Raw genomic sequence first — 24,623 nt, 5'->3', positions numbered from 1 at the left:
TGTGTGTGAGAGATGGGAATGATGTGTCCGGGGTGATGGTCAGTAACTTAACTCCGATGTGGATCTAGGCCAAGGTTCTGTGAGCAGCAGCTTGTCAACCCCCCCCCGCCCCCCCCCCCGTGTCCAGGTCCAAACGGTCAGAGCAGACCTCTCAGACCTCAGTTGTCATCATCATCATATTTGGGCGTGCTGGTTGGCGTTGGACAGTTTTGGGGTCAGTGTATTACATAACATTTCAAATGAATTTGTGTGATACTGGACTGGAGCTGACGTGGCTGTCTAGACAGGCTCAGATTTAGTGGCAGCTTGGCTTTGTCTGACAGATTAAAACACACTGCGTCTGTGTGCACAGGGCGCCCAGCGCTAACGTCCACATCCATGATCATACAAAGCTGAACATACTGGGCACGGTGGAGCAGCGTGGGCCTTTGTCATGTCTTCATGAATACATGGGTTCTCCAGGTACTCTGGGCTCCTCCCACCACCCAAAGACACGCCCCTCCATTGGCTGATTGGTGTGAATGTCAGACTGAATGGTTGTTTGTTCTGTATATGTCAGCTGTGCGCCGTGCAATAACCCTGCAAATGTGAATTATGTGCAATAAGTCGTGCAATAATCTTCTCTTCTTGCCATAACAATGTAATATTTATTCAATATTTATCAAAATATAAATGCACTATTATTACACCGCGTTCATAGATATTTGTGCTGTTTTCATGGATACTATCAATTTGGTTAATATTATTCATAGATGTACACACTGTTACATACTGCTAATATTGTAAATATTGTTTTTATTCATATTTTATGTCAATTTTTTTTTTACTACTTAGCTCTGTTCCTATCTTACTAAAATGTTATATTCTATTTTCTTGTCTTATTTTTAGTTTTTTTGTAATTTTGTATTTGCTGTGTTCTTATTTTCTGAAGTATTGGTGTTTTATTAATGTTGTTGCACTGACTGGAGTAGCACTCTATTCTATTCTATTCTATTCTACTCACAAAATGACTGACAGACACTGAAAACACTCCAGTGTTCTGTTCTGAAGGTGTAGTCATCTTTGCCTTGGTGTACCATGGATGCTTTAAGAGAACACAGTGTGGAGCTCAGCCTTGATACCAGTTCCTCCAGAGGGCATTTATATTATTATTACCCTGCCCCCAAAGGGGAGGCAAGGGGTATTGGTTTTGGTATGTTTTGTTTGTTTATTTGTTTGTTTGCTTACACTTTAGCAGCAAAACTATTGGTTGAATTCAGACCAAATTGTGTTTATAGATTACCAGTGACCCAGAATAGATGTGATTACATTTTGGGAAAAGTAGGTCAAAGTTCAAAAATTTTAATTAACTTTTTAAATCTTTTTTCCCCTCAATTACTTACAATGGCTGAAATTTCAAATGTCTATAAAAACATCAATTTTGTTTCAATTTACTTCAAACTTGGCACATATATAGAGGCAATTGATATGATGACATCAGCACATGCCTAGACATGATGACATCAGCTGGATCAATGCCATAATAAGATACAATACATGCAAGGCGTGGGGTTTATTGTGCCTGGAACCACTTGTTGTTGTTATTATTATTATTATTATTATTATTATAAAAGCCAAGTGGCCTCTGTGTGTGTGTGTGCGTGCATGTGTGTGTCTTGGGATTCACACCAGCTCCGTACACAGCTGACTGCTACAGTTTTTCATACTTCTTTATTTTTGGTCAGTGAACAGACTAGTGAAAACAGCTAGTTGATAGGACCAATATTTTGGGAGATATTAGTTATTTTTAATCCAATAGCCTTACAATCACGTTGCTATGGCCAGAGTGCAGTGACTGCTGGACAAATGCGATACAGCATGCACAAATACACAGCAGCATAAAAACAACCACGTCTAGAACCCCTGGATCCCCACGGGCCAACGCGCTAGTATATTTATAGTACTGTAATGAAAAAAGTAGCTTTGGCCTCTGTGTAAGTGCATGAACCACACAGACAGACATGTGTAAAACTGCACACAGGTCACATATTACTCTGCTGTTTTAGAATGTGTAGGTCTTGAATCTAACATGGAGGTGTTTAATCAAAACTGGTGTGGACGAGGCAATAGTGATCAACCCTGAGTAGTATTATAAAAGTAATAGTTTCAAACAGTAAACAGCTAATATCAGCATCACCCTGGAAAACATCTAACACAGTTGACTCATATTGGACTGAAACTACATAATGAGTTGAATTGAACAGCTTTGTCAAAGTACATATCAAAGTAAAAATCTGGCACTCAATAGCAAACTGCAAAAATCTAGGTGGTCCTGTGCATTTGTATATATTTATATGTTTTGTTCTATTTTATTTTTCCAGCTGTTACCTTCCTGTCACAAAATTTTAATTTGAGGTTATGATTCGTTGTCATACAAATAATTGTGTGTAATTGTTATAGTCCACTTTCATAACTCTGTTAACTTTCTGACACCACTGTATTAAACTAGTTTTGTTATGTGCATATATCTTGGCATAGAATTCTGAAACCCATAAAGTGAATATTTGTCTTTGCCTTTTGTTAATAAATATTGAACACGGCAGATACAAGAGGAAACAAAGCCCAATGGAAATGTTATTTCTGTTCGTTTCAGCCTCATGTTTTGACCCAGGTGAATGTAGAAGATTATTACAAATATGTAAAATAATCACAACTCTTGGAAATATTTTTTTTTTTTTTTTTTTACTTCAGAATTATGTAACAAATGTGACAGGCCTGTCTCAAAGTTAGGATTTTTACATGAATGGTTAGTAATATCATTACTGGAGGCAGATCCCACTGATAATGATGCCGATATTGTAAAACATTATTTATTTTATTTTATTTTATTTATTTATTTATTTATTTGCTCATCACCAAATAAATGGTATGGAGCACAAACATTGTGTCGTAATAGAAAAAATAATATACTTTCAATAATAACAAAATTCATTGAAGAAGAGGTAAAACCCTTTTCAAAAATGCGCCTGATTTATGGATTAGGTATTCGTCTCCCACACAACCATCGCAGCACAAATGACACTCTTCTTTCCAAACCTTTGCATCGTCCAGTGACTTTAGGGATCCTTGTGCTGTTTGTTCTAAAGTTACAACTTGCTTGCCTGTAACCAAGGTTTTCACATAACAGGTATCTTTAAGTAAGTAAGCAAATTTTATTTGTAGAGCACTTTTCACAGATAGTCACAAAGTGCTTTACAGTGCAAAATACAATTAAAATCCCATTAAAATCCCATTAAAATGTGATAAATACATAATGTGCAACCGGTTGTAGCAGCCCTGAGTCAGTGAGGAATTAAAATACCTGTTAAACAAGAGTGTCTTAAGATGTTTTTTAAAAGTCTCAACAGAGTCCATGGACCGTAGGACTCAAGTTTATGTTCCCATTCTCTAGAAGAGAACCTGGAAACTTTCTGTTTTATATAGCAGTGCAACGTGATATCATGACTTGCGTAAATATACGCACCACTTTTAATTGTTGTTTTCTGTATGCATTATGAGCTTTCCACATGTATGTTCACGCCGTTATCAGCCCCCTGTCCAACCTGAATCTATGTGTCAAACACCACGCACTCAGGGTTAGGGTTATAGTTCAGTGAACAGAGATTTTGGCGTAAATTGAGACGCTATCAAATGGCGTTGAATAACATGCGAAAAGTTGAAAATGTGTACGTATAGCACACGACATGCCATAAGAACTGGTGTGACATACAACAGCCATTTATTGAGATCAGTCTGTGCAGTGAGTTTTCCTTTTGCAACAACAGCTGAGTCTGGTGTTCACTTCTAATAATCTGTCATACATCCATTTGGAACATGAGCATCACAAGCACAGAGGCGCTGTCTGCTGTTTTTACTTTACCTTTTAGCCCACGATCACATGTTCTTTGTTCTCCTTAAACCAGCTGTGCAGTGTTTCCTGCAGTGTGTGTGGGTCAGTTACACTGTTAACTAACTAGTGTATTAGCTTAGCTAAACCTGTGCTGTGGGATGACAGGACTATTATTGGCTGCTAAGCTCATAGAGCACAGCAGGTAACTCTGTAATCTTTTCACCCTTCTCTTTTACTGTTCTTTCCTTTTCTGTATGAAAACAGGCTGTATTGGAGTTAGTATTTGAATTAAATGACTCTGTATTTATGATCTGAATGATTTTAAGAGAGGATATATATGTATATATATGATATATATGTTCTAAAGAAAATCAGAGACCACTGCAGAAGGATCCCTTTCTCTGATTTGACCATTTATAGGTCTGTGAGTAAAATGAACATTTTGTTTTATTCTCTGAACTACTGACATTTCTCCCAAATTCCAAATAAAATTATTATTTCAAGAGTGTATTAGCAGAACATGACACATGGTCAAAATGACAAACAGATGCAGTGTTTTCAGACTCAAATAATGCAAATTGAACTGGTTCATATTCATTTGTAAACAATACAAACTAATGTTGGACCTGGGTCAAAGGTCACACATCCATATTTGGTGGAATGTCCCTGATGTTCAGTGACAGCTTCCACATGTCTTCTCTGTCCTCCACTGCTGTTGGATGACTTTATGCAGTTCCTGGCACAGAAGTTCCAGAAGCTCAGAGCTTTTCCAGGGCTTGGACCATCCATGTTCCTCCAGAAGTTTTCAAAGTGGGTTCAGGTCTGGAGATTGGACTGGACCTGACAGGGTCTTCATCTAGTGGTCCATCATCCACACCTTTATGGGCCTAGCTGAGGACAGGAGCATTGTCCTGATAGAAGAACCAGTCCAACTCAGAGTTTGGGAACATTGTCAAAGCACAAGTCCAATAGTTTTCCATAGTTACATGTTGCTGCCTTCATCAGTGACATGTGCCCCCTTCTCATTCCTGATTGCCGCCTCATACATGACTATCTGGAACCGGCCCCAGGTCTGGCTTTGTGGCACGGCAAGAATTTGACCTGCCTGACCAAGGTCAATTTCATCCTGACTGGCTGGTCGCAGGTCATAACCGATCACATGAAAATCAGCCAATTTCTGAGCATGACTGATTAATCAGTGTAAGTCTACTAACCAAGGTTCTAATAGTTTTGGATTTTTCATTATAGTTTAGTTTTATTTAGTTTTGACTTGTTTTTTCTCTAATTCAGTTCATTTTAATAAGTTTTTAGAGCAGGTTTGCTACTTTTTATTAGTTTTTGTTTTTTTCTAAATGCTTAGTTTTATTAGTAGTTTTAGTTTTTTCATATCTTTTCTCTTCTTCACCGTCGTATTCACATAAATCCCAGACAGGACTCTGCTGCTTTAGTCTCCATGTTTCCAAGTACAGTTCAGACCAGAAGACGGCGCTAAACCAAGTGACGCACCATAAAGTGTCGTAAGTTGCCAACAGCTAAAATTGCTGGAGTGAAATAAATCTATTTCGTATCTATCTGACATTGACAAAAACGAAAATGAAGGGAATTTTATCCATAATTTTTATACGTTTTAGTTAGTTTTATAAGCACACAATACAGTTTCAGTAGGTATCGGTTTTTTCTTTGAATTATAGTTTTTATTCATTTCAGTTAACGGAAATGTTTTTACAATTCTAGTTTTCGTCATTTCGTTCGTTTTCGTTAACGATAATAACCTTGCTACTAACTGACCTTGATTTAAGTCATCACTGACAAAAGACTCAAACTGTTTTGCTGCAGCTAAGTTTATCCCCATGACTGAAGACATTAGATTCATATTTCCAGTGCATGCAGCCTTTGAGGTTCAGGTGAGGTGAAGATAGGAGATTAATTTAGAGATGTCAAGTGGATGAAACCATGTCAGTAGGAGGCTGGTGATAATACTGTACCAAGTATGTGTGAGTATGTTTGTGCATGTGAACAGCAGGTGTGTTACGTCACGTTCATAACAGCCAGTGTGGTGATATAAGGCCTGTGTTATGAGTAAGGGATTTGTCATTGACACTTGTGCACGTTGATACACATGTGCACAGTGACTGCACTGCAGCAGCACTGCACCATAATGCACACATCAGGCCTCTGTTTACCTCCACCTCCACCCCCACCCCTTCTTTAATGCTTATTCTTGCCATCTGCTTCCCAACACTCAGAGTAGGATTATTTTTCATGGGAATATCTCCAGTATCATGCAGAATGGGAATACTGAGGCATGTGTAGAGTTTTTCTAAGCGCTCTGTGTATTTGTTTGATTCTCTGTAGGTGTTCTTACGGTGTCAGATGTTAAACTAAACACTGAGGAGCCTCCATCTCCATTCCTTCACACAAATGAAATATATGGACAATAACATATACTTTTTTTTTTTAACCCTTTTACACCTTCTACACTTTTTTCTTTATATTTGGTAAGCATTTTTGCCTTTTATTAAGGACAGTGAGAGAAATACAAGAGGGTGGGAAATGGATCAGGGGATGACATGCACCAATGGGCCCAGGTTACTGTGGTAAAGCCTGAGTCTATTGGTTTATGCTCATCCAGGAGACCCACCAGGATGCCCTCAACGTTTTTACCCCTCGGCCATCGTCTGTCTGTCCTCCTCTCAACCAAATCATCCGATGTCTTTCGTGTTCGGTATTTAGGTGCAACTCAAGAAGCTCTTGGATGAGTTCTGTAGGCGTCAACCTTGACCTTTATGTTCAAAGTCAAATGGGGTGAATGCATCAAAATTGGACGTCAGTGTTAACCTGGGTTTTTCGGGTGTTTCGGGGTCAGTGCCTGGGAATGGGGCAGATAGAAGGTGGTGGTGATACTGGAGGGGGAGCAGGGACCAACTGGGGTATCAGGGCCCAGGGATCATTACAACATTATACACTGACTCACTGTATGTCTGCTCATATCCCCCATGTTTGTTCTAAGTGTTTACAAGAGAAGGACACTTTGTTTCATTATATATGGGAATGTCAGAAGATCCAAAAATTCTGGAAACATTATAAAATGTTTGTCAGAGACTTTTTAAACCACTATCCCCTTCAATGCCGAAATATACTCAGAAGTTCTATGTACACCAAAACAATCTGGATTGTTGGACTTTGGACTTGTTCAGGCCAGGAAAGCTATTGTGCTCTGTTGGAAGAGGATGGATGCTCTGACATTAACCATGTGGCTAAAGGAACTTTCTGGCTGAATTGGACTGAAAAGGCTAACATATTATAAAGAGCAAAAGGAGGGACTTGTACAAGCTCTGGGAACCATATACGAACATCATAAGTGATGGAAACGTGTAATCTCTTTGATTTTTGAGGATGATAATGATTACTATTATTATTTTGATTTATTATTATAATTTTTTAACTACAATTTAAATATTGATGGTATTTCTGTTGCCACTGTTTTGGGGAAACATGCAAATTTATCATGTGGAGAATTAAATGTGTGTGTATCTGTGTATGTATGTCTGATGTGTTTGTATATTGCTAAAAAGTAAAAGTCAATAAATGTATTGTGCCAAATACAAAAAAAAATTGACTCACTGCACGTCAGATGTCAGGTGCTGGACCAGTGAATTACAGTCCCAGAAGTGTCTGAAATCTAACCCTAACCCTAACACAAACCATCTGTTATGTAGGACTATATATTAATATCCATACTTTCGACACCACCGAGACTCTGTGGGATGACCAAGTGAATGAGGGCATCCCCTGGGTTATCAAATGGGCCCCCTCCTTCTCCTCCTCCTCCTATTATTTTACTGGTCCAGCCCAGTTGAGATCAAATAAGGCTGAATGTGAAACCTGAACTAAAATGGGTTTGACAGCCCTGGTCTAGAGTTTACCTGAGAGGGGCTTCTGTTACGACCATCCCTCAGTAAACAATGGAAACAAGCCACACACAGGAGTACACATCTGACAATGACATCTCACAGTAAAGTTCATATTATTTCTACACTGGACCTTCAGATTTAACTTATGCCTATTTTGGTCACAGTCCATACTTTATACTCCATATTCCATGTTTTTTTTAGAAACGCTCGGTCACGATTGGAGAAAAAAAAAAAACTTCTAGGAGCAAACTGATAGGACACATGAGGAAATGTGTAGACTCTATAGTGATACCTCAACGCTCCAGCATTATTCACTGACTGAATCCACAGAGTTCTCAAACTCAGACCACTTTGTCAGATACATACTACATCAGATCAGCATGACCTTTCAACCGTTATCACAGTAACAAAATACTTGACTCTTATTTTTGTTTACTATATAGGCATCTTTGTTTCTTGGTCCCACACCTCTGTGACACATATGAACATTCATATACCCCCGTCAGTATGTGAACCTGATCCTGCAGTCTGCAGCCTTGTAATCTATATCCAGGCCTATATGGGTCAGTGCTATTTTATGTGTCTTGTTCACAGTGTGTTCAGGTGCCTGGCTGGTGCGTGACACCAAAATTCATGTCTAGGTACAAGCTTATGGAACAGTGATGAAAAACAAACACTTGTGCAAAATAATGATGTAGGCTTGAATATACATAAAGCAAGGGGGTTTCAGTGTTTTAGTACCAGGTGTAAATGGAATCTTAATGATACGAGAATGTTCCAGTAAACCTTTGACATTTCAGCAGTTACCGGTACATGATTACTTTGACAGGATTAGTGAAAGAAATGACTAGTTTAGTTCTATGTTTGTCCATTACATTCACATAAAACAATGTGTGGTTCAAATTAAAGGTTAGCTTAGCTTAAATGCTGCTGCTGCTGCTATGATTGGGGGGGGGGGAAATGTGGGGAAAAAAAAAAAAAGCACTTCAAGGACAATTTTCTTGCGTTATACTTAATGAATTTGCTCATTTGCCAGGAAAAGCAAGTATGGACTTTGAGTCAGGTTATTCACCCACAATAAAATGTAATTATGGCTTAAAGCTTTTTGGTGGTTGGTAGGTGGTGGTTTAGGCTTTTACTCTTTCACTGACTGTTGAATTTAAGCCTAAAACTGCTTCAAATGCACCTGCAGTTATGGCTCCTGAAGGCCGTCTCCTAAACCCTGATCACTGCCAGGTTTTGCAAACCATTTGCATGGTCTCTGCAGACGTACGACACATAAACTCACAGGATGTAGGGATGTTTTTAGACTGACGAAGCCACTTCTTTTTCTCACTTTTAATGACATTTTCACACCGTGTCCCGTACATGACTGAGCCTGCAGCAAACAGCTGACTGTGGTTGAAGCTCGTCCTGATTTCATGCTAGTGTCACAGGTAATCTATGGCACAAGAATAAACAGCCACTAAAATAGCCCCGGCCTACGTAGAAGGTGTGTGTAGCCACGGGAACAGAAGCCTCTGTGAGCGTGTGTTGATCTGTCAGACACAGGAGACGACACATTCTTAATTTGGACACGACCTTGAACTTTCCAGGCATCTTCTTTCAATCCTATCTTGATCTTGTTCTGGGTTTTCTGGCTGTCCCTTTCCATTTGGTCTGCTGCAAGTAAAATATCTTTAGTAGTTCTACAGAAAATTATTTTTAATTGTCTGACATTTAGTTTTTGATCTTCAAAGTCTAAAAATATTTGCAACTGTAGAAGGAAAAGGATTCAAGAATGAAGGAGTATCTATCTGTGCTCTGTCTATTTTCTGTGTTTTGTTGCTTCATGTCCCACAGCAGTGATCGTTTGTATTGTTTAAAGCGCTGTATGACTTTCATCACAGTTTTTTGTTCAAATGTGTCCTACTCCAGTCAGATCCTAATTCTCTCTACTCCATTCGTCTGTCTGTGCTTCTGCACCTGAATCACTTCCCTCACACTGAACACCTTCGTAGATGACTCCATCATAAACACAGTCCACTGGTTTACAGATCAAACCCAAACGTCACACAGGCCTTTTTGGAAATGTTGTCACAAGTGCATTGTGGGAATGTGAGTTCCCTGCAGGTTCAGTTTGTCTGTCTGTTGGTGAAGTTGAACCCAAATGTGTCCTTTACTTTCATCCACCGACTGGACTCATTCTGGAAAACAGCCCTGGTGGACTGGAGGAGTTTAAGGTGGAACTATTAGGATCAGATCGTATCGATGAAGCTGGGATAGGCTCCAAGCGACCCCTGTGACCCTAGTGAAGATAAAGCGGGTTCACATAATGAATAAATGAATGAATGAATATTAGGATCGTTTTCTTGTCGAATCTGTGAGAAACCGCTTTCACTTGGTTGCCATTCCCACAATGCACTTCGCGATAACATTTCCGAAAAGGTCAGAGTGATGTCTGGGTTTGTTCTGTAAACCAGTGGACTGTGTTTATGATGGAGTCATCTACGAAGGTGTTCAGTGTGAGGGAAGTGATTCAGGTGCAGAAGCACAGACAGACGAATGGAGTAGAGAGAATTAGGATCTGACTGGAGTTGGACACATTTGGACAAACATCTGGGATCAAAGTCAGACGCTGCTTTAAGGATGTATCCAACACAAAGTGGTAAACGTAGATGTTCCATTTGACAGGCAAAAGGTTCAGTGCTGTCCACCGCCCTACTAGAACCAAACCACTTCAGTATTATGTTCATGTCTTATTTATTGTCTTATCAGATTATTTCTTACATCGCTTTGTTCATATACAAAGGACTGTTGTCTGAAACTTTTTTCTTGTTCTTTCATTGCAGCATTTTCACAGTTTCTAACTATTATGAATCAGAATTGTATCAAATTTGAATCATTAACTTCACAGTATTGTGGTCCATGGATCCCCCTGTACTGTGGTGATTTTTTTAGATGATTTGACTGTAGTGTTATTATGCCCAGGTACATAATGTGGATGATAACATTTTGGGGTTCATGGAGGTCGAGGGTTATGACGTCCACTCATGTCATACACACCGTATCTGTTTTTCATCAGTAATGGAAGGCAGTGGAAGTTGTTCCTTCCTTCTTTCCTCCCTTTCTGTTGTTTTCTGTTGTATTTGTGTATTTAGGTTTGGTTCCTCTGCCCTCATCTTACCTTTCCTCTGTCCCACTCTGCTCTCACGTGAGGCTACAGTTGTTTATGTTGCCTTTGAAAAAAGCTGAGGTGTAATTCTATATAAGATGAGCTCATGTTACAGACACACACACACACACTTGCACAAACACAAAGATACACAGAAAAGCCCAGCTGACTGCTGCTTCATGTGTACAGACATCTAATCTGATAGCATTCACTGCTTTGTGCCTAATTGAAGGATTCCAGATGCAGGCCAGATAGTGTCCGAAGTTCACAAAGGGACATGAAAGAGCTCATGGACGACACCAGCACCTTCACCCCTATTTCCACTTGTTCACTGTGATATTAAAGTCACGCAACTGTTCTTACTTACAGACACTAACCTAGAAATAGATGGAAAACCAAGCAATTTAATGCCATTCAAAAAATGTCATACGAACTTTCAAAAGAATGGAATTGTTTAATCGTTAAGATGGGTTTAAGCCTGTAAATTCCTACTTATTTTCACATGAAAGTATTACTTCATTCCAAATGCTTACTGTAATATTTCAGGCATATGAGGATAAAGTTTATGGAAAAGACCTGGGGTTGCTGGTTGAAGTGCAGGAAATAACTATTGCTCAGTTGCAGCTTATTTTGTTTGTGTGGTTAAATTATTGTAGTTAACATTTTACAGCAGCGCAGATCTAGATGTACGGTTAATAATAACTTTACTCTGAATTCTGATTTTACCTAATAGGGCAGTGTTTCTCAACAGGGGCGGCACCGCTCCTCAGGGGGCGTTGGGACACTGTCAGGGAGTGTTTGGACCGAGAAAGCTGAGAAGGGGGTGCTGAGACAGAAATGGGGGTGTTAGTCTGTATAAGTATCAATATCAAGCAGCATGTAATGTCAGTGGTGAGTTTCTGTGACACTAAGGATGTAACGATTATCGATGTAATGATAAACCGCGGTAAAATTCCTGACAGTTAGTATTACTGTTTCAAATTCTAATTATCATTAAAACTGTGTGTAATTACTACACTTTGAGAAACTCACGGTGGTACTGCTCATTTCCTGGAGACACAACAGGACTCCAGGTGTGCATGTGCAGTTTGTGATGTTTGGCCTCTGAAAACATGGTGGAAGGCACTGCACTGACAGCACTATGGAGGATTTTCCACACTAAAAGGTTTAATGTGGGTATTGTTTGTGCCACATTACTTTGTTGAAAATAGAAGTGTAGCTTTTATCTGCACATTTGATTTCTAGATCAGGTCCATGAAACAGTGAAAGTGCTCTTTTTGTACCAATTCTGCCATCTGTCAGACTAGATCTAGTCTGTAGCGCTGAATGTAAACAAAAGTATTCATGGTTCTTATCTACAATTTGCATAAAGTGCAGTTATCTCTTATGGCCATAAGGTTCCATCTTTAATGCACATTTGTATGTTTGATGTTTCCGTTTTAATATTATAATGTTTCTGCCAAAAGAAAGTACATTGTGCCTGTTATTTGATTAGTTTTTTTCAAAATAAAACTTGGTTGCATTATTTCAGTGTGTGTGTAAGTACTTTTTACGGGACTAGAGAATGTGAAAATGCAAACTGATAAACACAGCTGGAATCTGAACTGCAGTTTGTACCTACGGCTACAGCTCTGTACTGTATTTAACCCCCGTCTGTTGGAAAACACAGGGCATACAGCTCTTGTTTCTGTCACACCACTAGATTACAATGTGCTAAAAGGTCATCACAGAATTTTTGCAGAGTGATGCCAAAAACCAGTTCAATTCAAAAGAGCATCACACACCCAGACCTGGCCTGACCTCCAGCCCCATTTCACAACAGAGTATGTGCTTGAACATGAGCGTGGTTAACCCGGTCTGAACTGTTGGATGTTGTTGTCGTTGTTGGTTTGTTGTAACACGTTATGCTATAAAGGCCTCCAGCCATTGGTTTGGTGTCAGGGATCATTCTCTGTCTGTTGGCAATGGTTTTTGTTTTTCTTTTTCAGGGAACTAAAACAATTAGTATGCAGGGTTTAGCCTGGATCAAAATGTGGTGAAAGCTGTACCATGCTGCTTTTCACATGCCTGATTTAGGAATCCTAATAATGATGTTATTGAGGAAAATGACAGTTATCATGGTAAACAGTGTTGTAACCAACTTTACTGTAACTTTGTCAGAGAAACAGTTCTTCAGAATTAGGAAATATACCATAAGTTCAAGTGACCATAGACATATTAGCTGGACAGTTTAGACAGACGGCAATTAATTAAAGGACTTGAAGGAAAAAAAACAGATCAGTGTGGTAAACCCTGTGATTTACAAAAGCTTTAAAACATCACTTATCCTCATGAGTATGAAATGAAAGTAGAGCTGCATAAACATGTCCACGTTAACCAGGGACAGTTGTTTGTCAGTGGTGTTTTAGTGGAAGGAACTGGTCCCACCTCATACTGGTCTACGGAGGAACAAAGCCCCTTGAACCCATGTGGAGAGGAGTCAGTTATGTAATGGACCGCAGTGTGTGGGCTCACGTGAGGAGGGGGCTGTCTGTGACTATGAAATATTCATGGCCATCTTGAGTGCATCATGAATGTTAATGGAACATGTGAGAGCACTGAAAATGGATCAGAGAGATGAGGGGAGGAGACGGAGAGGAAGATAGAAGCACAACTGGAAACTTTTCAACCTCCTCCATCAATCTGTTTTTTTTTTTCTCTTCAGTTCTTATTCCTCCCACTTTACACCTATCCTTTCCTTTTCTTTCCTCTGTTTTCTTTCTCACTCTCTTCCTAAGAGGCTTGATTAAGCTCTTAACACTGCTATTGTATGTGTGTGTGTTTGTTTCGTTCACGTGCTGTGTATTAGTGACTGTTGTGTGTGTGATGAAATGTGTTGTCTCCATTGGTTATAATCCCTCAACACAAAAACACACTTAGGAATGCAACTCTGTGGGAATTAGTGTTAAACATCCATGCAGTGTTGTTCTCTCCCTATGACACTGTTTGCTGAAGGCCTGTATTCCTTGTTTTTTTTGTTTAGTTTTTTTTTTTTTCCTCCATACACACAGGCCCTCTGTTCACCGTCTTTACAACAGCAGTACAGTATGAAAATGTTTCAAACACATCACAGTCTTTCCTCCGTCACATCCAGGTTCAAAGGCTGTCTGAACGTATGCAAGTACCAATCATGTGCTCAAAGCAATTACACTATTTAAAAAATAGACTCTTTCATAGGCGAGCATACACGTGTGTGTGTGTGTGTGTGTGTGTGTGTGTGTGTGTGTGTGTGTACTGTCAAAGGAGTTAGACACTTAAAACCTGTTAATGTGTCATCAACCTCTGAGTTTAAGGTTAGATTAAACTCTGTATATTTATGTTTTCTGTGAGTGGGAAACAGTTTAAGTCACTTAAAAGAACCAACAACACACTGTTACTTAGGGCTGTGTATTGGCAAGAATCTGGCGATATGATACAAATCACAATACTAGGATCATGATAGGATATATCATGATACTGTTAAAAAGGCAATTTTTTGTTTGTTTCTTTTTTTTTAATGATTATTTCCTGGAAGAATTGAATTAAAACCAGAAATATGCACAAATACTAAACACATTTTTATTTGATCACAACAGGATCTAATGCTATATCACAAAATGTTCCTGTGTTCAAACTGAAATTCTGCTTTACGGACATTACAGTTTAAGATCCTGTTCAAATGTTCATATTCTATTAGTTCAGAACTAACATCAGAACAGTATTTTAGTTCAATCCCAACAAGGGAATGAACATTATTTAATAAGAGTGTTAAAAAATAATAAATAAAATATAAACAACAAAAAAAACACAACAAAAATGAATTTGAATAAATACCTAAAAATATCGATATATTACTTTTTAATATCAATACAGTATTGTGAAATGAAATATCACGATATATTGCAGAACCGATATTTTCTTAGACTGTTAATGACGGTGGTGTTTATACCGCAGAGAGCTGCATCCTATGGCAAATCTTGAAAACCTGTAAAACCTTCAGGAATCAAAATCAGTGGAAAAAATAGTGGAGTTTAAAAATCCCCCACATCCTTTTGCAGCTGTAACTGAACAGACTGAGTGTGAACAGGGTGAGTGTGAACAGGAGCAGATACAGCAGGAACGTCATGGCCTTCCACATCTGATATCTGTAGAGTGGACCATGACCTGACGTTACACCCCCCCCCCCCCCCCCCCCCCCCATCCTGGAGCCTGTTTGCTACACATTTACAAAAAAGGATAGATGGCATTTTGTGTCTGTGGAGTCACTGGACTGAAGCTCCATCTGCACATAAAGACAGTGTTCATCACAAACCAGTACAGATGCAGCAGAACTGGTGGAAAAGAAAATCCAGGGTAGTGAAGCAGGATGTGATGTTTTTTTTTCTTTTTTTTTTTTTACACAAATCCAAAAATGGGATACTTTACCCAATCATAAGTGGATATTCATGTCCCATATCTGGTTGTTGGGGGCTGCAGCCGGGGCTTGGGACCCTCACAACACAATCCTGTTAATGGGTGCACCCTCCACAGAAACAGAAACACAGACTCCAGTTCCACATCCACCTCACATTCATGTTCTGACAAATGTGTCAAATTATAATCCAGTTTGTAGAAAATCAGCTCTTTTTTCTCCTCTGTTCATTATATTAAGAGATGGTTGTTATCACCATCAATATTCAAAAGTTTGCACCAATAGATTTTATTGTATTTTAGTGTTTTGCATTCTGACATTCAACCTGAATGTTAGGGGTTAGGGTAAGGGTGGGGTAACCCTAACTCTAACATTTAGGGTTAGCGTTACGGTTAAGGTGAGTTGAGCTGATTCTCTGTATAAGAGTGTTTTGTCAAAGTTCAGGAAGCTGATCTGATCACCCCTTATATTGTATGATAGTAAAGTAAATGTTGAATGTTGACCTTGTTGGGAAATTATGTAATTCTGCTTTCGGCTTTCTGACATATGGCTGTTAAAGTTTTTATACAGTGTGTTCCAAAGCTCATATGAAAGTTTAATGAGTGCCTGTGTTTTCTGTTTTTTCTTCTTTCTTCATGTCGGCTCCTGACCAATGGGACGACTCCTGCCTCCTCTTCATCTTCCTCTTCATCCAGATTGATCAGCCAATCGATGGGGATTTTCAGAGGAGCTCCGCCAACCTTCGCCACTTGCCCTCGTCCTCCCCCCTCCCCCTGCGGCTTCTTTACCGCACCCCCCCACTCCATCATCCAGCCCTCGATAGAAAAAAAAATGACTCTGGAACTCACTGAATGGTCTTCTATATGGATTTTTACAGCCTGTAATAGACAGTAAAAAAGAGGTAGAAACCTCAATGACAAAAAAGCCATAAACACACACACACACACACACACACACATACACATACACACACATACACATACACATACACACACATACACACACACTATAAACATACATATTTTCACATACACACAAACAGGCATATAAAACAGACACACAAACCAACCAAATAAAGCTGACTGAGTTTAGGCCTGATCTCACACACCTGACACACAAACACACAAACACTGAGAAAACGCACAAACTCACTCTTGGAATGTACTACACACTCTTCCTGTGAAAATTCAACTGCTTCCTTCATTTTTTGGGGATTTTCTACAAGTCTTTGGAAAGCTAATTTTATTTATTTATTTTTGTTTTAAACTGGGAGGTGGATTTACAGTGTTTTTGGAGAACTGAGATCTGATCATATACTGATCTGCGAATACTGATCTAGTAGATCTGCACACAGTAGTGTGGTCATTTTTATTCATTTTTTCATTCTTAATGTCTGCATCCTTTTTTTTATTAGTTAAATGACTTTACCTCTCAAGGTGAAGCTCTGAAGTTTGTTTGTTTTCAGTCTGGTAGTCATTGCTCACATTTTGCAGGTAACTGACTACTATTACCAGCAAGTTACTATTAGAAATTACAATTTGAAGCTTAATACATTTTACAGTTCCTCATAGTTACTAGTGTATAATTACTTCTAGGAAGTTACTACTATTAAGACAAGTCCATGTAACTTGAAAGGAATACTTTGCAGAAGTGTGTTTTTTTGTTTTTAGTTTTTTGCAGAAGTGCTGTTTTTTTCTGTAGCTACAGTTGATTGTTGTCATCATTTTGCGTGTGCTGGAGGCGGCGTGTTTGTTTTTTCCTGGCGTGCATGCCCTCCACCATGCCTCCCCAGAACACGGAGGCTGACGCTATGCAGGTCGGATCTCTGGTGGGCGGGGTCAGCGGTAAAAACCCCACGGCACCGAGCTCGGAGGAGGACAAGGGTGGAGCAGCAGGAGAGACGGATGGATTGGGGAGTGGAGGTCAAGGAGGGGAGGAGTCTGTGAGTGAAGGATCCATCGAAGGCATCCCGCTGAAGAGATGGGTGATGCACGGGGCCGTGATGTTCGGCCGGGAGTTCTGCTACGCCATGGAGACGGCGCTGGTGACGCCGGTGCTGCTGCAGATTGGTGAGAAAAGAGTCCACACCAACACTGTCACATGATTCTATAGAACAGGGCTGTCAATCAGGGGCCACATTCAGTCTAAAATAATCTATATTATAAAAGGGAAGGCGACACTGTGTGTTTGTGAGTGTTTGTGTGTGTGTGTGTGTGTGTGTGTGTGTGTGTGTCATGGGCATCACACTAAATCCATACAGAGCTGACTGCTGCAGTTTGTCATACTTATGTATGTTTGGTGAAGGAAGAGACTGGTGAAAACGGCAAGTTGATAGGACCAACACTTTGGGAGATATTCGTAATTTTATTTTTAATTTTAAATAGCCTTACAATCACGTTGTTATGCCCAGAATCACATGAATGCTTTGGCGGTGACTGCTGGACAAATGCGGTACAGCATGCGTGAATACACAACAGATATCCATGCTGGGGGACCGGGATGTTGGCTCTCAGGGTCAGGATGTGGATTTTAAAAACACCCCCCCTTTCACATCCCACCCTTGGTATAGACAATGATGAAGTCCAGGATCTAGACCCCATGGTTCCCCACGAGTCAACACCGTAGGCGGCATAATAACTTGTAAATAACTCAGAATTTTTCACTGTTTTAGTGTGAAAAAAGTAAAAACACACTAAGAAAATGTGAATAACCTGAACAATGATGTATGAGCTGAAGCGCAGTTTCAACAACATCATGCCTCAGCTTATTATTTACACAACTGACAGATCACAGTGGATCTACAAATACACAGTACATTTAGTAACAGGTGCAATGTTGGTCAAAGTGCATTTAATTTTCTTAAGACAGTCAGGTTGTTCATATTTGTTGACATTATTCATGTTAGTAAATGTAAACCTAAAATGTCTTAAAATGTCTTTACAGTGAAGACATGTTCATATTAAGATCAAATAAAGAAATGAACCCAGAGCCCTTGTGGTTCTTTGACAAAGGCCCCAAACATAAATGGGTTCATTGATGTTGTGATGGTAGCTGTGTTTACTGACATCCTGACTGTTCAGAGTCCAGTGTGTGTGTGGGTACAGTTGTGTGTCATGGAGCTAAGACCACTACTGACATGTCTTAACACTGACATTTAAAGGCCCAGGTGGCAGCTGTCTGTCTGTCTGTCTGTCTGTCTGTCTGCTCAGTCCTGTGTCCCACCTCCTGTTCACCTTGTTCAGATGGTGACCAGTGGATCTGCCTGCAGATTAGCTGACTCACACCGCACTCACATACAAGCACAGGCCTCCCCCAGTGGGACCGCTGTCATTTACACCCAGTATCTGACAGCCTTTGACAAAATGCCAAGTACAATTTAGTTCCGAGAACGCCGATGCCCTCTGATGTGGGAGGTAGAGAGGGAAGGAGGACGGAAGACAGAGCTGGTGGGGAGATAAAAGCAGCCCTAACCTTGTGTTTAATCCAAAGTCACCGCTCAAATCCTCCTGTGTCTGCTTCCTTTTCTGGTCAACTCTCCTCCGTCCCCTCTCAGTGTGATCTCCTGGCTTATGTAACCACGGCGACATGAGTGGCAGGTCGCTTTGCCTCCACCGTGACTCTTGGCTGGTTTTCCAAGGATGAGCCTCGACAGGGAACTGGTTCTGAAACGCTGCCCTCCCACTGCATGTTTCAGCTTAAGGATTGTGGGAAAGTCTCTTCCATTTTGAAGGTCGTTGCTTTTTGTGTTACCATGATGTTCTGTTCTCCAGTATGTTATCGCTAAGGGAGGACACTGGGGTTTGATACCAGTTTGTACCTTGCATACTTGTATCCTGTAGTAGTATCAGGGAGATACTGCATGGTTTTTGTTGGCTTTTCTTGTTGTTGTCCTGATTTAGCTGCCCTAAATGACTTGTTTTAAATGAGGATATCTGAGCCCCTCTAAGTAGATTTGAAACCACTTTTGTACACAACCATCGCAGATTAGTACAATGAAATAAATGAAATCTAGTGGACTGAAAGCTGACTTTGCGTGGAGTGTCATCGCTGATGTTCAAAGTTAATCCTGGGGGCTCAGGCTTTTCTCGTTAGGCTAAGTGACTTCCTTTCACTGTGACCTTTATACTGATCTAAAGCAGAAAGGGCCGACCCTCTTTAACGCACAAAGACCCAAACATCAGCTATTGAACAAAATCGTCTAAAATACCTTTTGATCCAATAATCCTATCAATACATGTCAATACTTGGTGTAAAATACAGTTATTCATCTGTTCATGGTCATCAGATATGACCCATTTGGACGTTCAGAGGCTCCGTAGTGAACTTGGAAACATCATCATCTTCTACAACATTGATTCAGCAGTAAAACCCATGGAGTTGGATCAGTGACAGTGGATTGAGACAGCTGTTTTATATTCAGTTAATGATATATTTTGATGAAAAAGTCTTTTTTTCTTCAGTTTTCTCAGTTTTTGATAAAATAACCCTCAATTATCCTCTGAGCTTTAATGAACATTTGTATGATCAGTGAATTAAATTTGGGAAAATACATGATTTACACTTAAAAAATGCAAAATATAGAATATAATATTACATTAAATGGTGATAAACCATTTAAGGAAGGTTAAAGAGATAAATTCATTTGGGAACTGTCATAGAAGTAGCGCTGGGTCTTTATGGGTTCAAATGAACTGAAAACAGAGACCCTTCCAAATACTCTTGAATTTCTGTCCATTGATAGATTGAAAGGTAAACATGAGGTTTGTGGACAGACACCTCAAATGTTCTTTTTGGCGGCATCTATTAGGAGTAGGTGGTAATATCAGGTTAAACAGTTGTCTGGGTGTAGTCTTAGATGAGAGGAGGACCACAACAGAGTGATGCTCCTAAAGTAAAAAGTGTGTAGAAAGATGTCCAAACTGTGGAGCTATTTCTGTTCAGAGTCTGGCTTCAGTATTTTCAGTTTATTGTGAGGTCATGGTGAGTCAAATTACACTGAAGCGTTCTGTGCTGCAGAAACTCTGGCACAGGTAAACATGTAGAAATGACTCATTATGAACTAAATCTACTTGGATTGGATGAATATGACTGTGGACAGGTCAAGTGCGTGCCTGGAAAAGGCTGGAACAGTAGTTCTGTCCACAGTGAGACGTGAACACATGTCACTACGGTCACCAGCTCCAACTGCATGGACTTCATATGTGGATCATGGGCCTCATTAGACCATAGAGCAGGGGTTCTCAAAGGGGGAGACACCAACGGGGGGTCGGGAGTTGATTTTCAGAAACCTCTTGAAGTGACCCCTGAAGTAATTACGACAGATTAAGGCAGTGTTCTTCAACCTTGGGGTCACCTGGAATTCAAATGGGGTTGCTTGAAAGTTCTAGTAATTGATAAAAATAAAAACACACTAATAAAAAATATATGGTGAGTTGACAGAGATAATCACAATCCATAACAGACATGACAAACTGTGGTTGTGAAACTGCAGCACTGTGGTTCTGTTTATCTGTCAAATGTTCACTGTGGTCAGTTTCAGATGCTGCAGCTCTTTCATAATTCATAGTATCAGTTCTTGTTTGTTCAGTATTAATTGTCAGCCTTATAGATCCAAGCTGGACTGACTGTACATATCCTGACCAAGGAAAATCCAATCCTCCCTTTGTGCAGTAATCTACACCTGGATTTACTGCCTCTGTCCATAATAATATACATTATATAGACTAAATGTCCTCTAAAATGTATGCTTATTTGCAACATAGTAAATAAACTATTACATGATCAACAAGAAAAGCACTCGGAGAGCACAGACCTCCACCAAGACAGATCTGCCCCCCCCAGTCACCACCAAAATGTATTTATTTCTTCCTTGTGCCAGTATCAACATTTTCTGAAAATTTGTCCATAACTTTTTGAGTTATCTTACTAACAAACAAACAAACACGCAAGCAAACAAACAAACATGCAGACACACAAAGCAAAGCAATCACAATACCTCCTGCCGGAGGTAAAAACAAATTAATTTTAGCAAATAAAATGTCTCCGTTTTTAATGACTGGGGTCGTCAGAAATTTGTGATGTTAAAATGGGGTCACAAGCCAAAAAAGGTTGGAACCACTGTATTACGGGCTTTATTGCTGCACTAACAATTTGATGTATGAGTTTCAAGTAACAAAAGAAGAGCTTTCACTTTGAATGAGCAGCAGTTTCAGCACTAGTGCATGAACAACAACTTAACATCGACAAACAGGTAAAGCATTGTTCGGCCTACAGGTTTGACTAATGGTATCACATTAATAAAGATAAAAATAAGTGGTTCCAGGCACAACAAACCCTGCCCCTTGCATGTGTTGTGTCTTATTTGGACATTGATACAGCTGATGTCATCGTGTCTCTGTGTGCTGATGTCAGCATATCAGTTGCCTCTATATATGTGCCAAGTCTGAAGTAAATTGAAACAAAATTGGTGTTTTTATAGATGTGAAATTTCACCCATTATAAGTAAATGAAAAAAAAAAAAGATTTTAAAAATTCATAAAAATTTGAACTTTGACCTACTTTTCCTAAAATGTAATCACATCTGTTCTGTGTCACTGGCAATCTATAAACCCAATTTGGTCTGAATTCAGCTAATAGTTTTGCTACTGAAGTGTAAACAAACAAAAAAAACAACAAACTGATCAAAAAACAATACCCCTTGGGTAATAAACGTAAAAAGGTCATTAAATGTTGTAATACAGACACATTAACTTAAATAAACATTAACGCAACTCCCCCCTTGAACCCCTGCACATCAAATAGAATACAATGAGTAAAATGTCCAGTACACACAATGCAACGCTGCAGATATGCCACAGTATCATTGCATGAGTCCTGTGCTTATGCTTTTTCTAAATGTTTCAGTCACTTCAGGGATAGTGGGGGTCACCAGCCTCCAGCACTGTTATTCTGGGGTTCACAGGGTCTAATGTTTGGGAACCCCTGCAAAGCGAATAAATTTCAAAAACATCTCTGTCTTATTTAATGGAAATTGTGATTCTTAGTTTTAATGTTTCCAAAGTTTGAAGCCTATTCCTATGATGGTCACAGTTGGCCTTTTCCTTCAGTGCTGGACTCCCTGTTATTATTTATCACTGACATAAATCCAGGTTCAAAGTGTGGACATTTATATCTGTCTCCTCCACCCAGTCAAATGTAACCCAGTAGAAATGTAGTGATTCATGTTCATGTTTCCTCTGAATACCACTGAATAGGAAACAGATTATAAACCATACACATATGCAGGTATTTGGTGTAAATGCCTGTTTTCAGTGTCATCTTGGACTGATTTGTACTGAGCGCTGTGCAAGCAGGTGGTCTTAAGGTACTTTAATTCTAAAACCAGAGGAATAAACACAAGTAAACAAACACACGAGGCTTTATTCAGGACCGAGCTGGAGTTAAGCAACAGGCCGTTTAGGAGCTCATTGTTTTGAATCCACCATCTACCTACGATGAAGACATTACACAGCAAAAACAAACCCCTGTGTCTGAGGTTCAAGTACTGGGATAATATCACCCCCCCCCCATATCTACTGGAATTAACTCCAGAGCTAATAAGCCGACTGCCTGGCTCATGCTGAGTGAAACCATTGTGTACATAACCCCACAACACGTTGGTCTGTGAAACGGAGGGAATATGTGTGCGTGTGTGTGTGTGTGTTGGTGGGGGGTTCAAAACATGTTTCATGTTGATGGTCAGTACAGCGTTTGAGTGAAATACTTGTTCGTTACTGTTGATTCTGCTGTTTGGTTAATGGATAGTCAGACTTTAAAGTGGCTGACCAGACCCCAACTCAGCAGATGAAAGGACAGAGACTATGTTTGAGTGGGACAGTGTGGGACACCAATGCATGGAACTAGTCTAATGACACATTTCCACTACATGGTACTGACTCGACTCGACTGGACTCAGCCTTTTTGCATTTCCATTACGTAAAAGATCCTGGAATCTGGTACCTGGTAATAGTTTTTTGGTATCTGCTCCACTGAGGTTCAAAAACAGGGGAAGAGATACTAAAATGTGATGTGTAAACACAGCAGACCCCTGATTGGTCAGAGAGTTGTCTCTGCATCATTGCATCATCAATGTGTGACCCACTATTAAAAAAAAAAAAAACAGATTCTGAAGTTTACAGGAAATATACCAGTAGGTTAATCCATGATCACAGCCCACAGAACCACACCGTGGTCGGTTCAGGAGGTTCACACATTTCTGTTCTTGGTGGCTGACAAAAAAATTCAGCGTGAGTTTGACGGGACAACACACAACAAACGTATTTATCAGCAGCTCTCTGAGCAGACGACACGGAAGTTACGTGCTGCGTTGCTATGACGACCAGGTACCTGAGGCAAGTTGAGCCGGTTCCATGTAGTGGAAATTCAGCAAGGTAACTTAAAAAATAAATACTATGTTTTTCCCCTTAGTTTGTAACATTACTGGTCGTTGATGTCTTGCTGATTTGGTAGCACTTTAACAACTATGGAAATGAAAACTTCATATATTTTATTTAAAGGCATCTTTTCTAAGTTCACTCACATAAGAAAACATAGTGGCAGGAGGCTTTGGTGCTATTTGACAGTTCCTCTTATAAACAGACTTGACAGTGTACAGTCCAACACAACATTCAGTCAATGCTGCTATTCAATCTCTCAGGTATAAGTGACTGAAAATTGACTTTGGCAAACTTCTTAAAAAACATTCTCAGACTCTCATTTCACTGGTTTCAGTCACAGGTAGGTAGTCTCCCAGTCTTTACTGGAGCTGCATTTCCTTCTCTTGGCTCACTGTTTCCTCCTTTCCTCTGTGTTCTACTATTTTGTATACTGGTAGTTTGCTTTTGGCGGTCATGCCCTTAACCTGTGGTATTCCCTGTCACAGTTCGATTGACACAATCACACAGTTTGCCCCCTGCACCCTGAGCCCCGCCCCCTGCACCCTGATGACAGCGCTCCCTCTCTCCGCTCTGTCAACACAGGCAACTGATAAGTGCCAGATTATAGAACATATGTTTCAACACTGTAGCCTGACTGGTAATAACAATGCGGGACAACATCTCAAATTGCAGCACATGTGAAAAATAATAAAACTGTGGGACTGTCCCACACAAAGCAGGACATCTGGTCACCCTAATGACAGTAGACATTTTCTGTAGGTGATTTATGAGACTTCTATGGTCCTGTAGTTTTGTAGTATTCAAACTTATCTCAACCTTGGCA

General features: G+C 39.8%; 1 protein-coding gene across 3 annotated transcripts in view; it reads left to right on the top strand.

Moving 5' to 3' along the window:
* slc45a4a (solute carrier family 45 member 4a) overlaps positions 1–24,623 on the top strand; it is an 88,243-nt gene that overhangs the window by 18,859 nt on the left and 44,761 nt on the right. For all 3 annotated transcript variants that reach the window (XM_030146757.1, XM_030146758.1, XM_030146756.1), the window contains one exon: positions 16,061–17,434. In XM_030146757.1, coding sequence (XP_030002617.1) covers positions 17,134–17,434 — 301 coding nt within the window. In that variant the 5' untranslated portion in view covers positions 16,061–17,133. The remainder of the gene's footprint in view (positions 1–16,060; positions 17,435–24,623) is intronic.

The sequence above is a fragment of the Sphaeramia orbicularis genome, chromosome 11 (genome assembly GCF_902148855.1).
Source record: "Sphaeramia orbicularis chromosome 11, fSphaOr1.1, whole genome shotgun sequence".
In the NCBI taxonomy this organism is placed as follows: Eukaryota; Metazoa; Chordata; class Actinopteri; order Kurtiformes; family Apogonidae; genus Sphaeramia; species Sphaeramia orbicularis.
The sequence above is the reverse complement of the archived record's forward strand: the minus strand, read 5'-3'. Positions and strand labels throughout refer to the sequence as shown.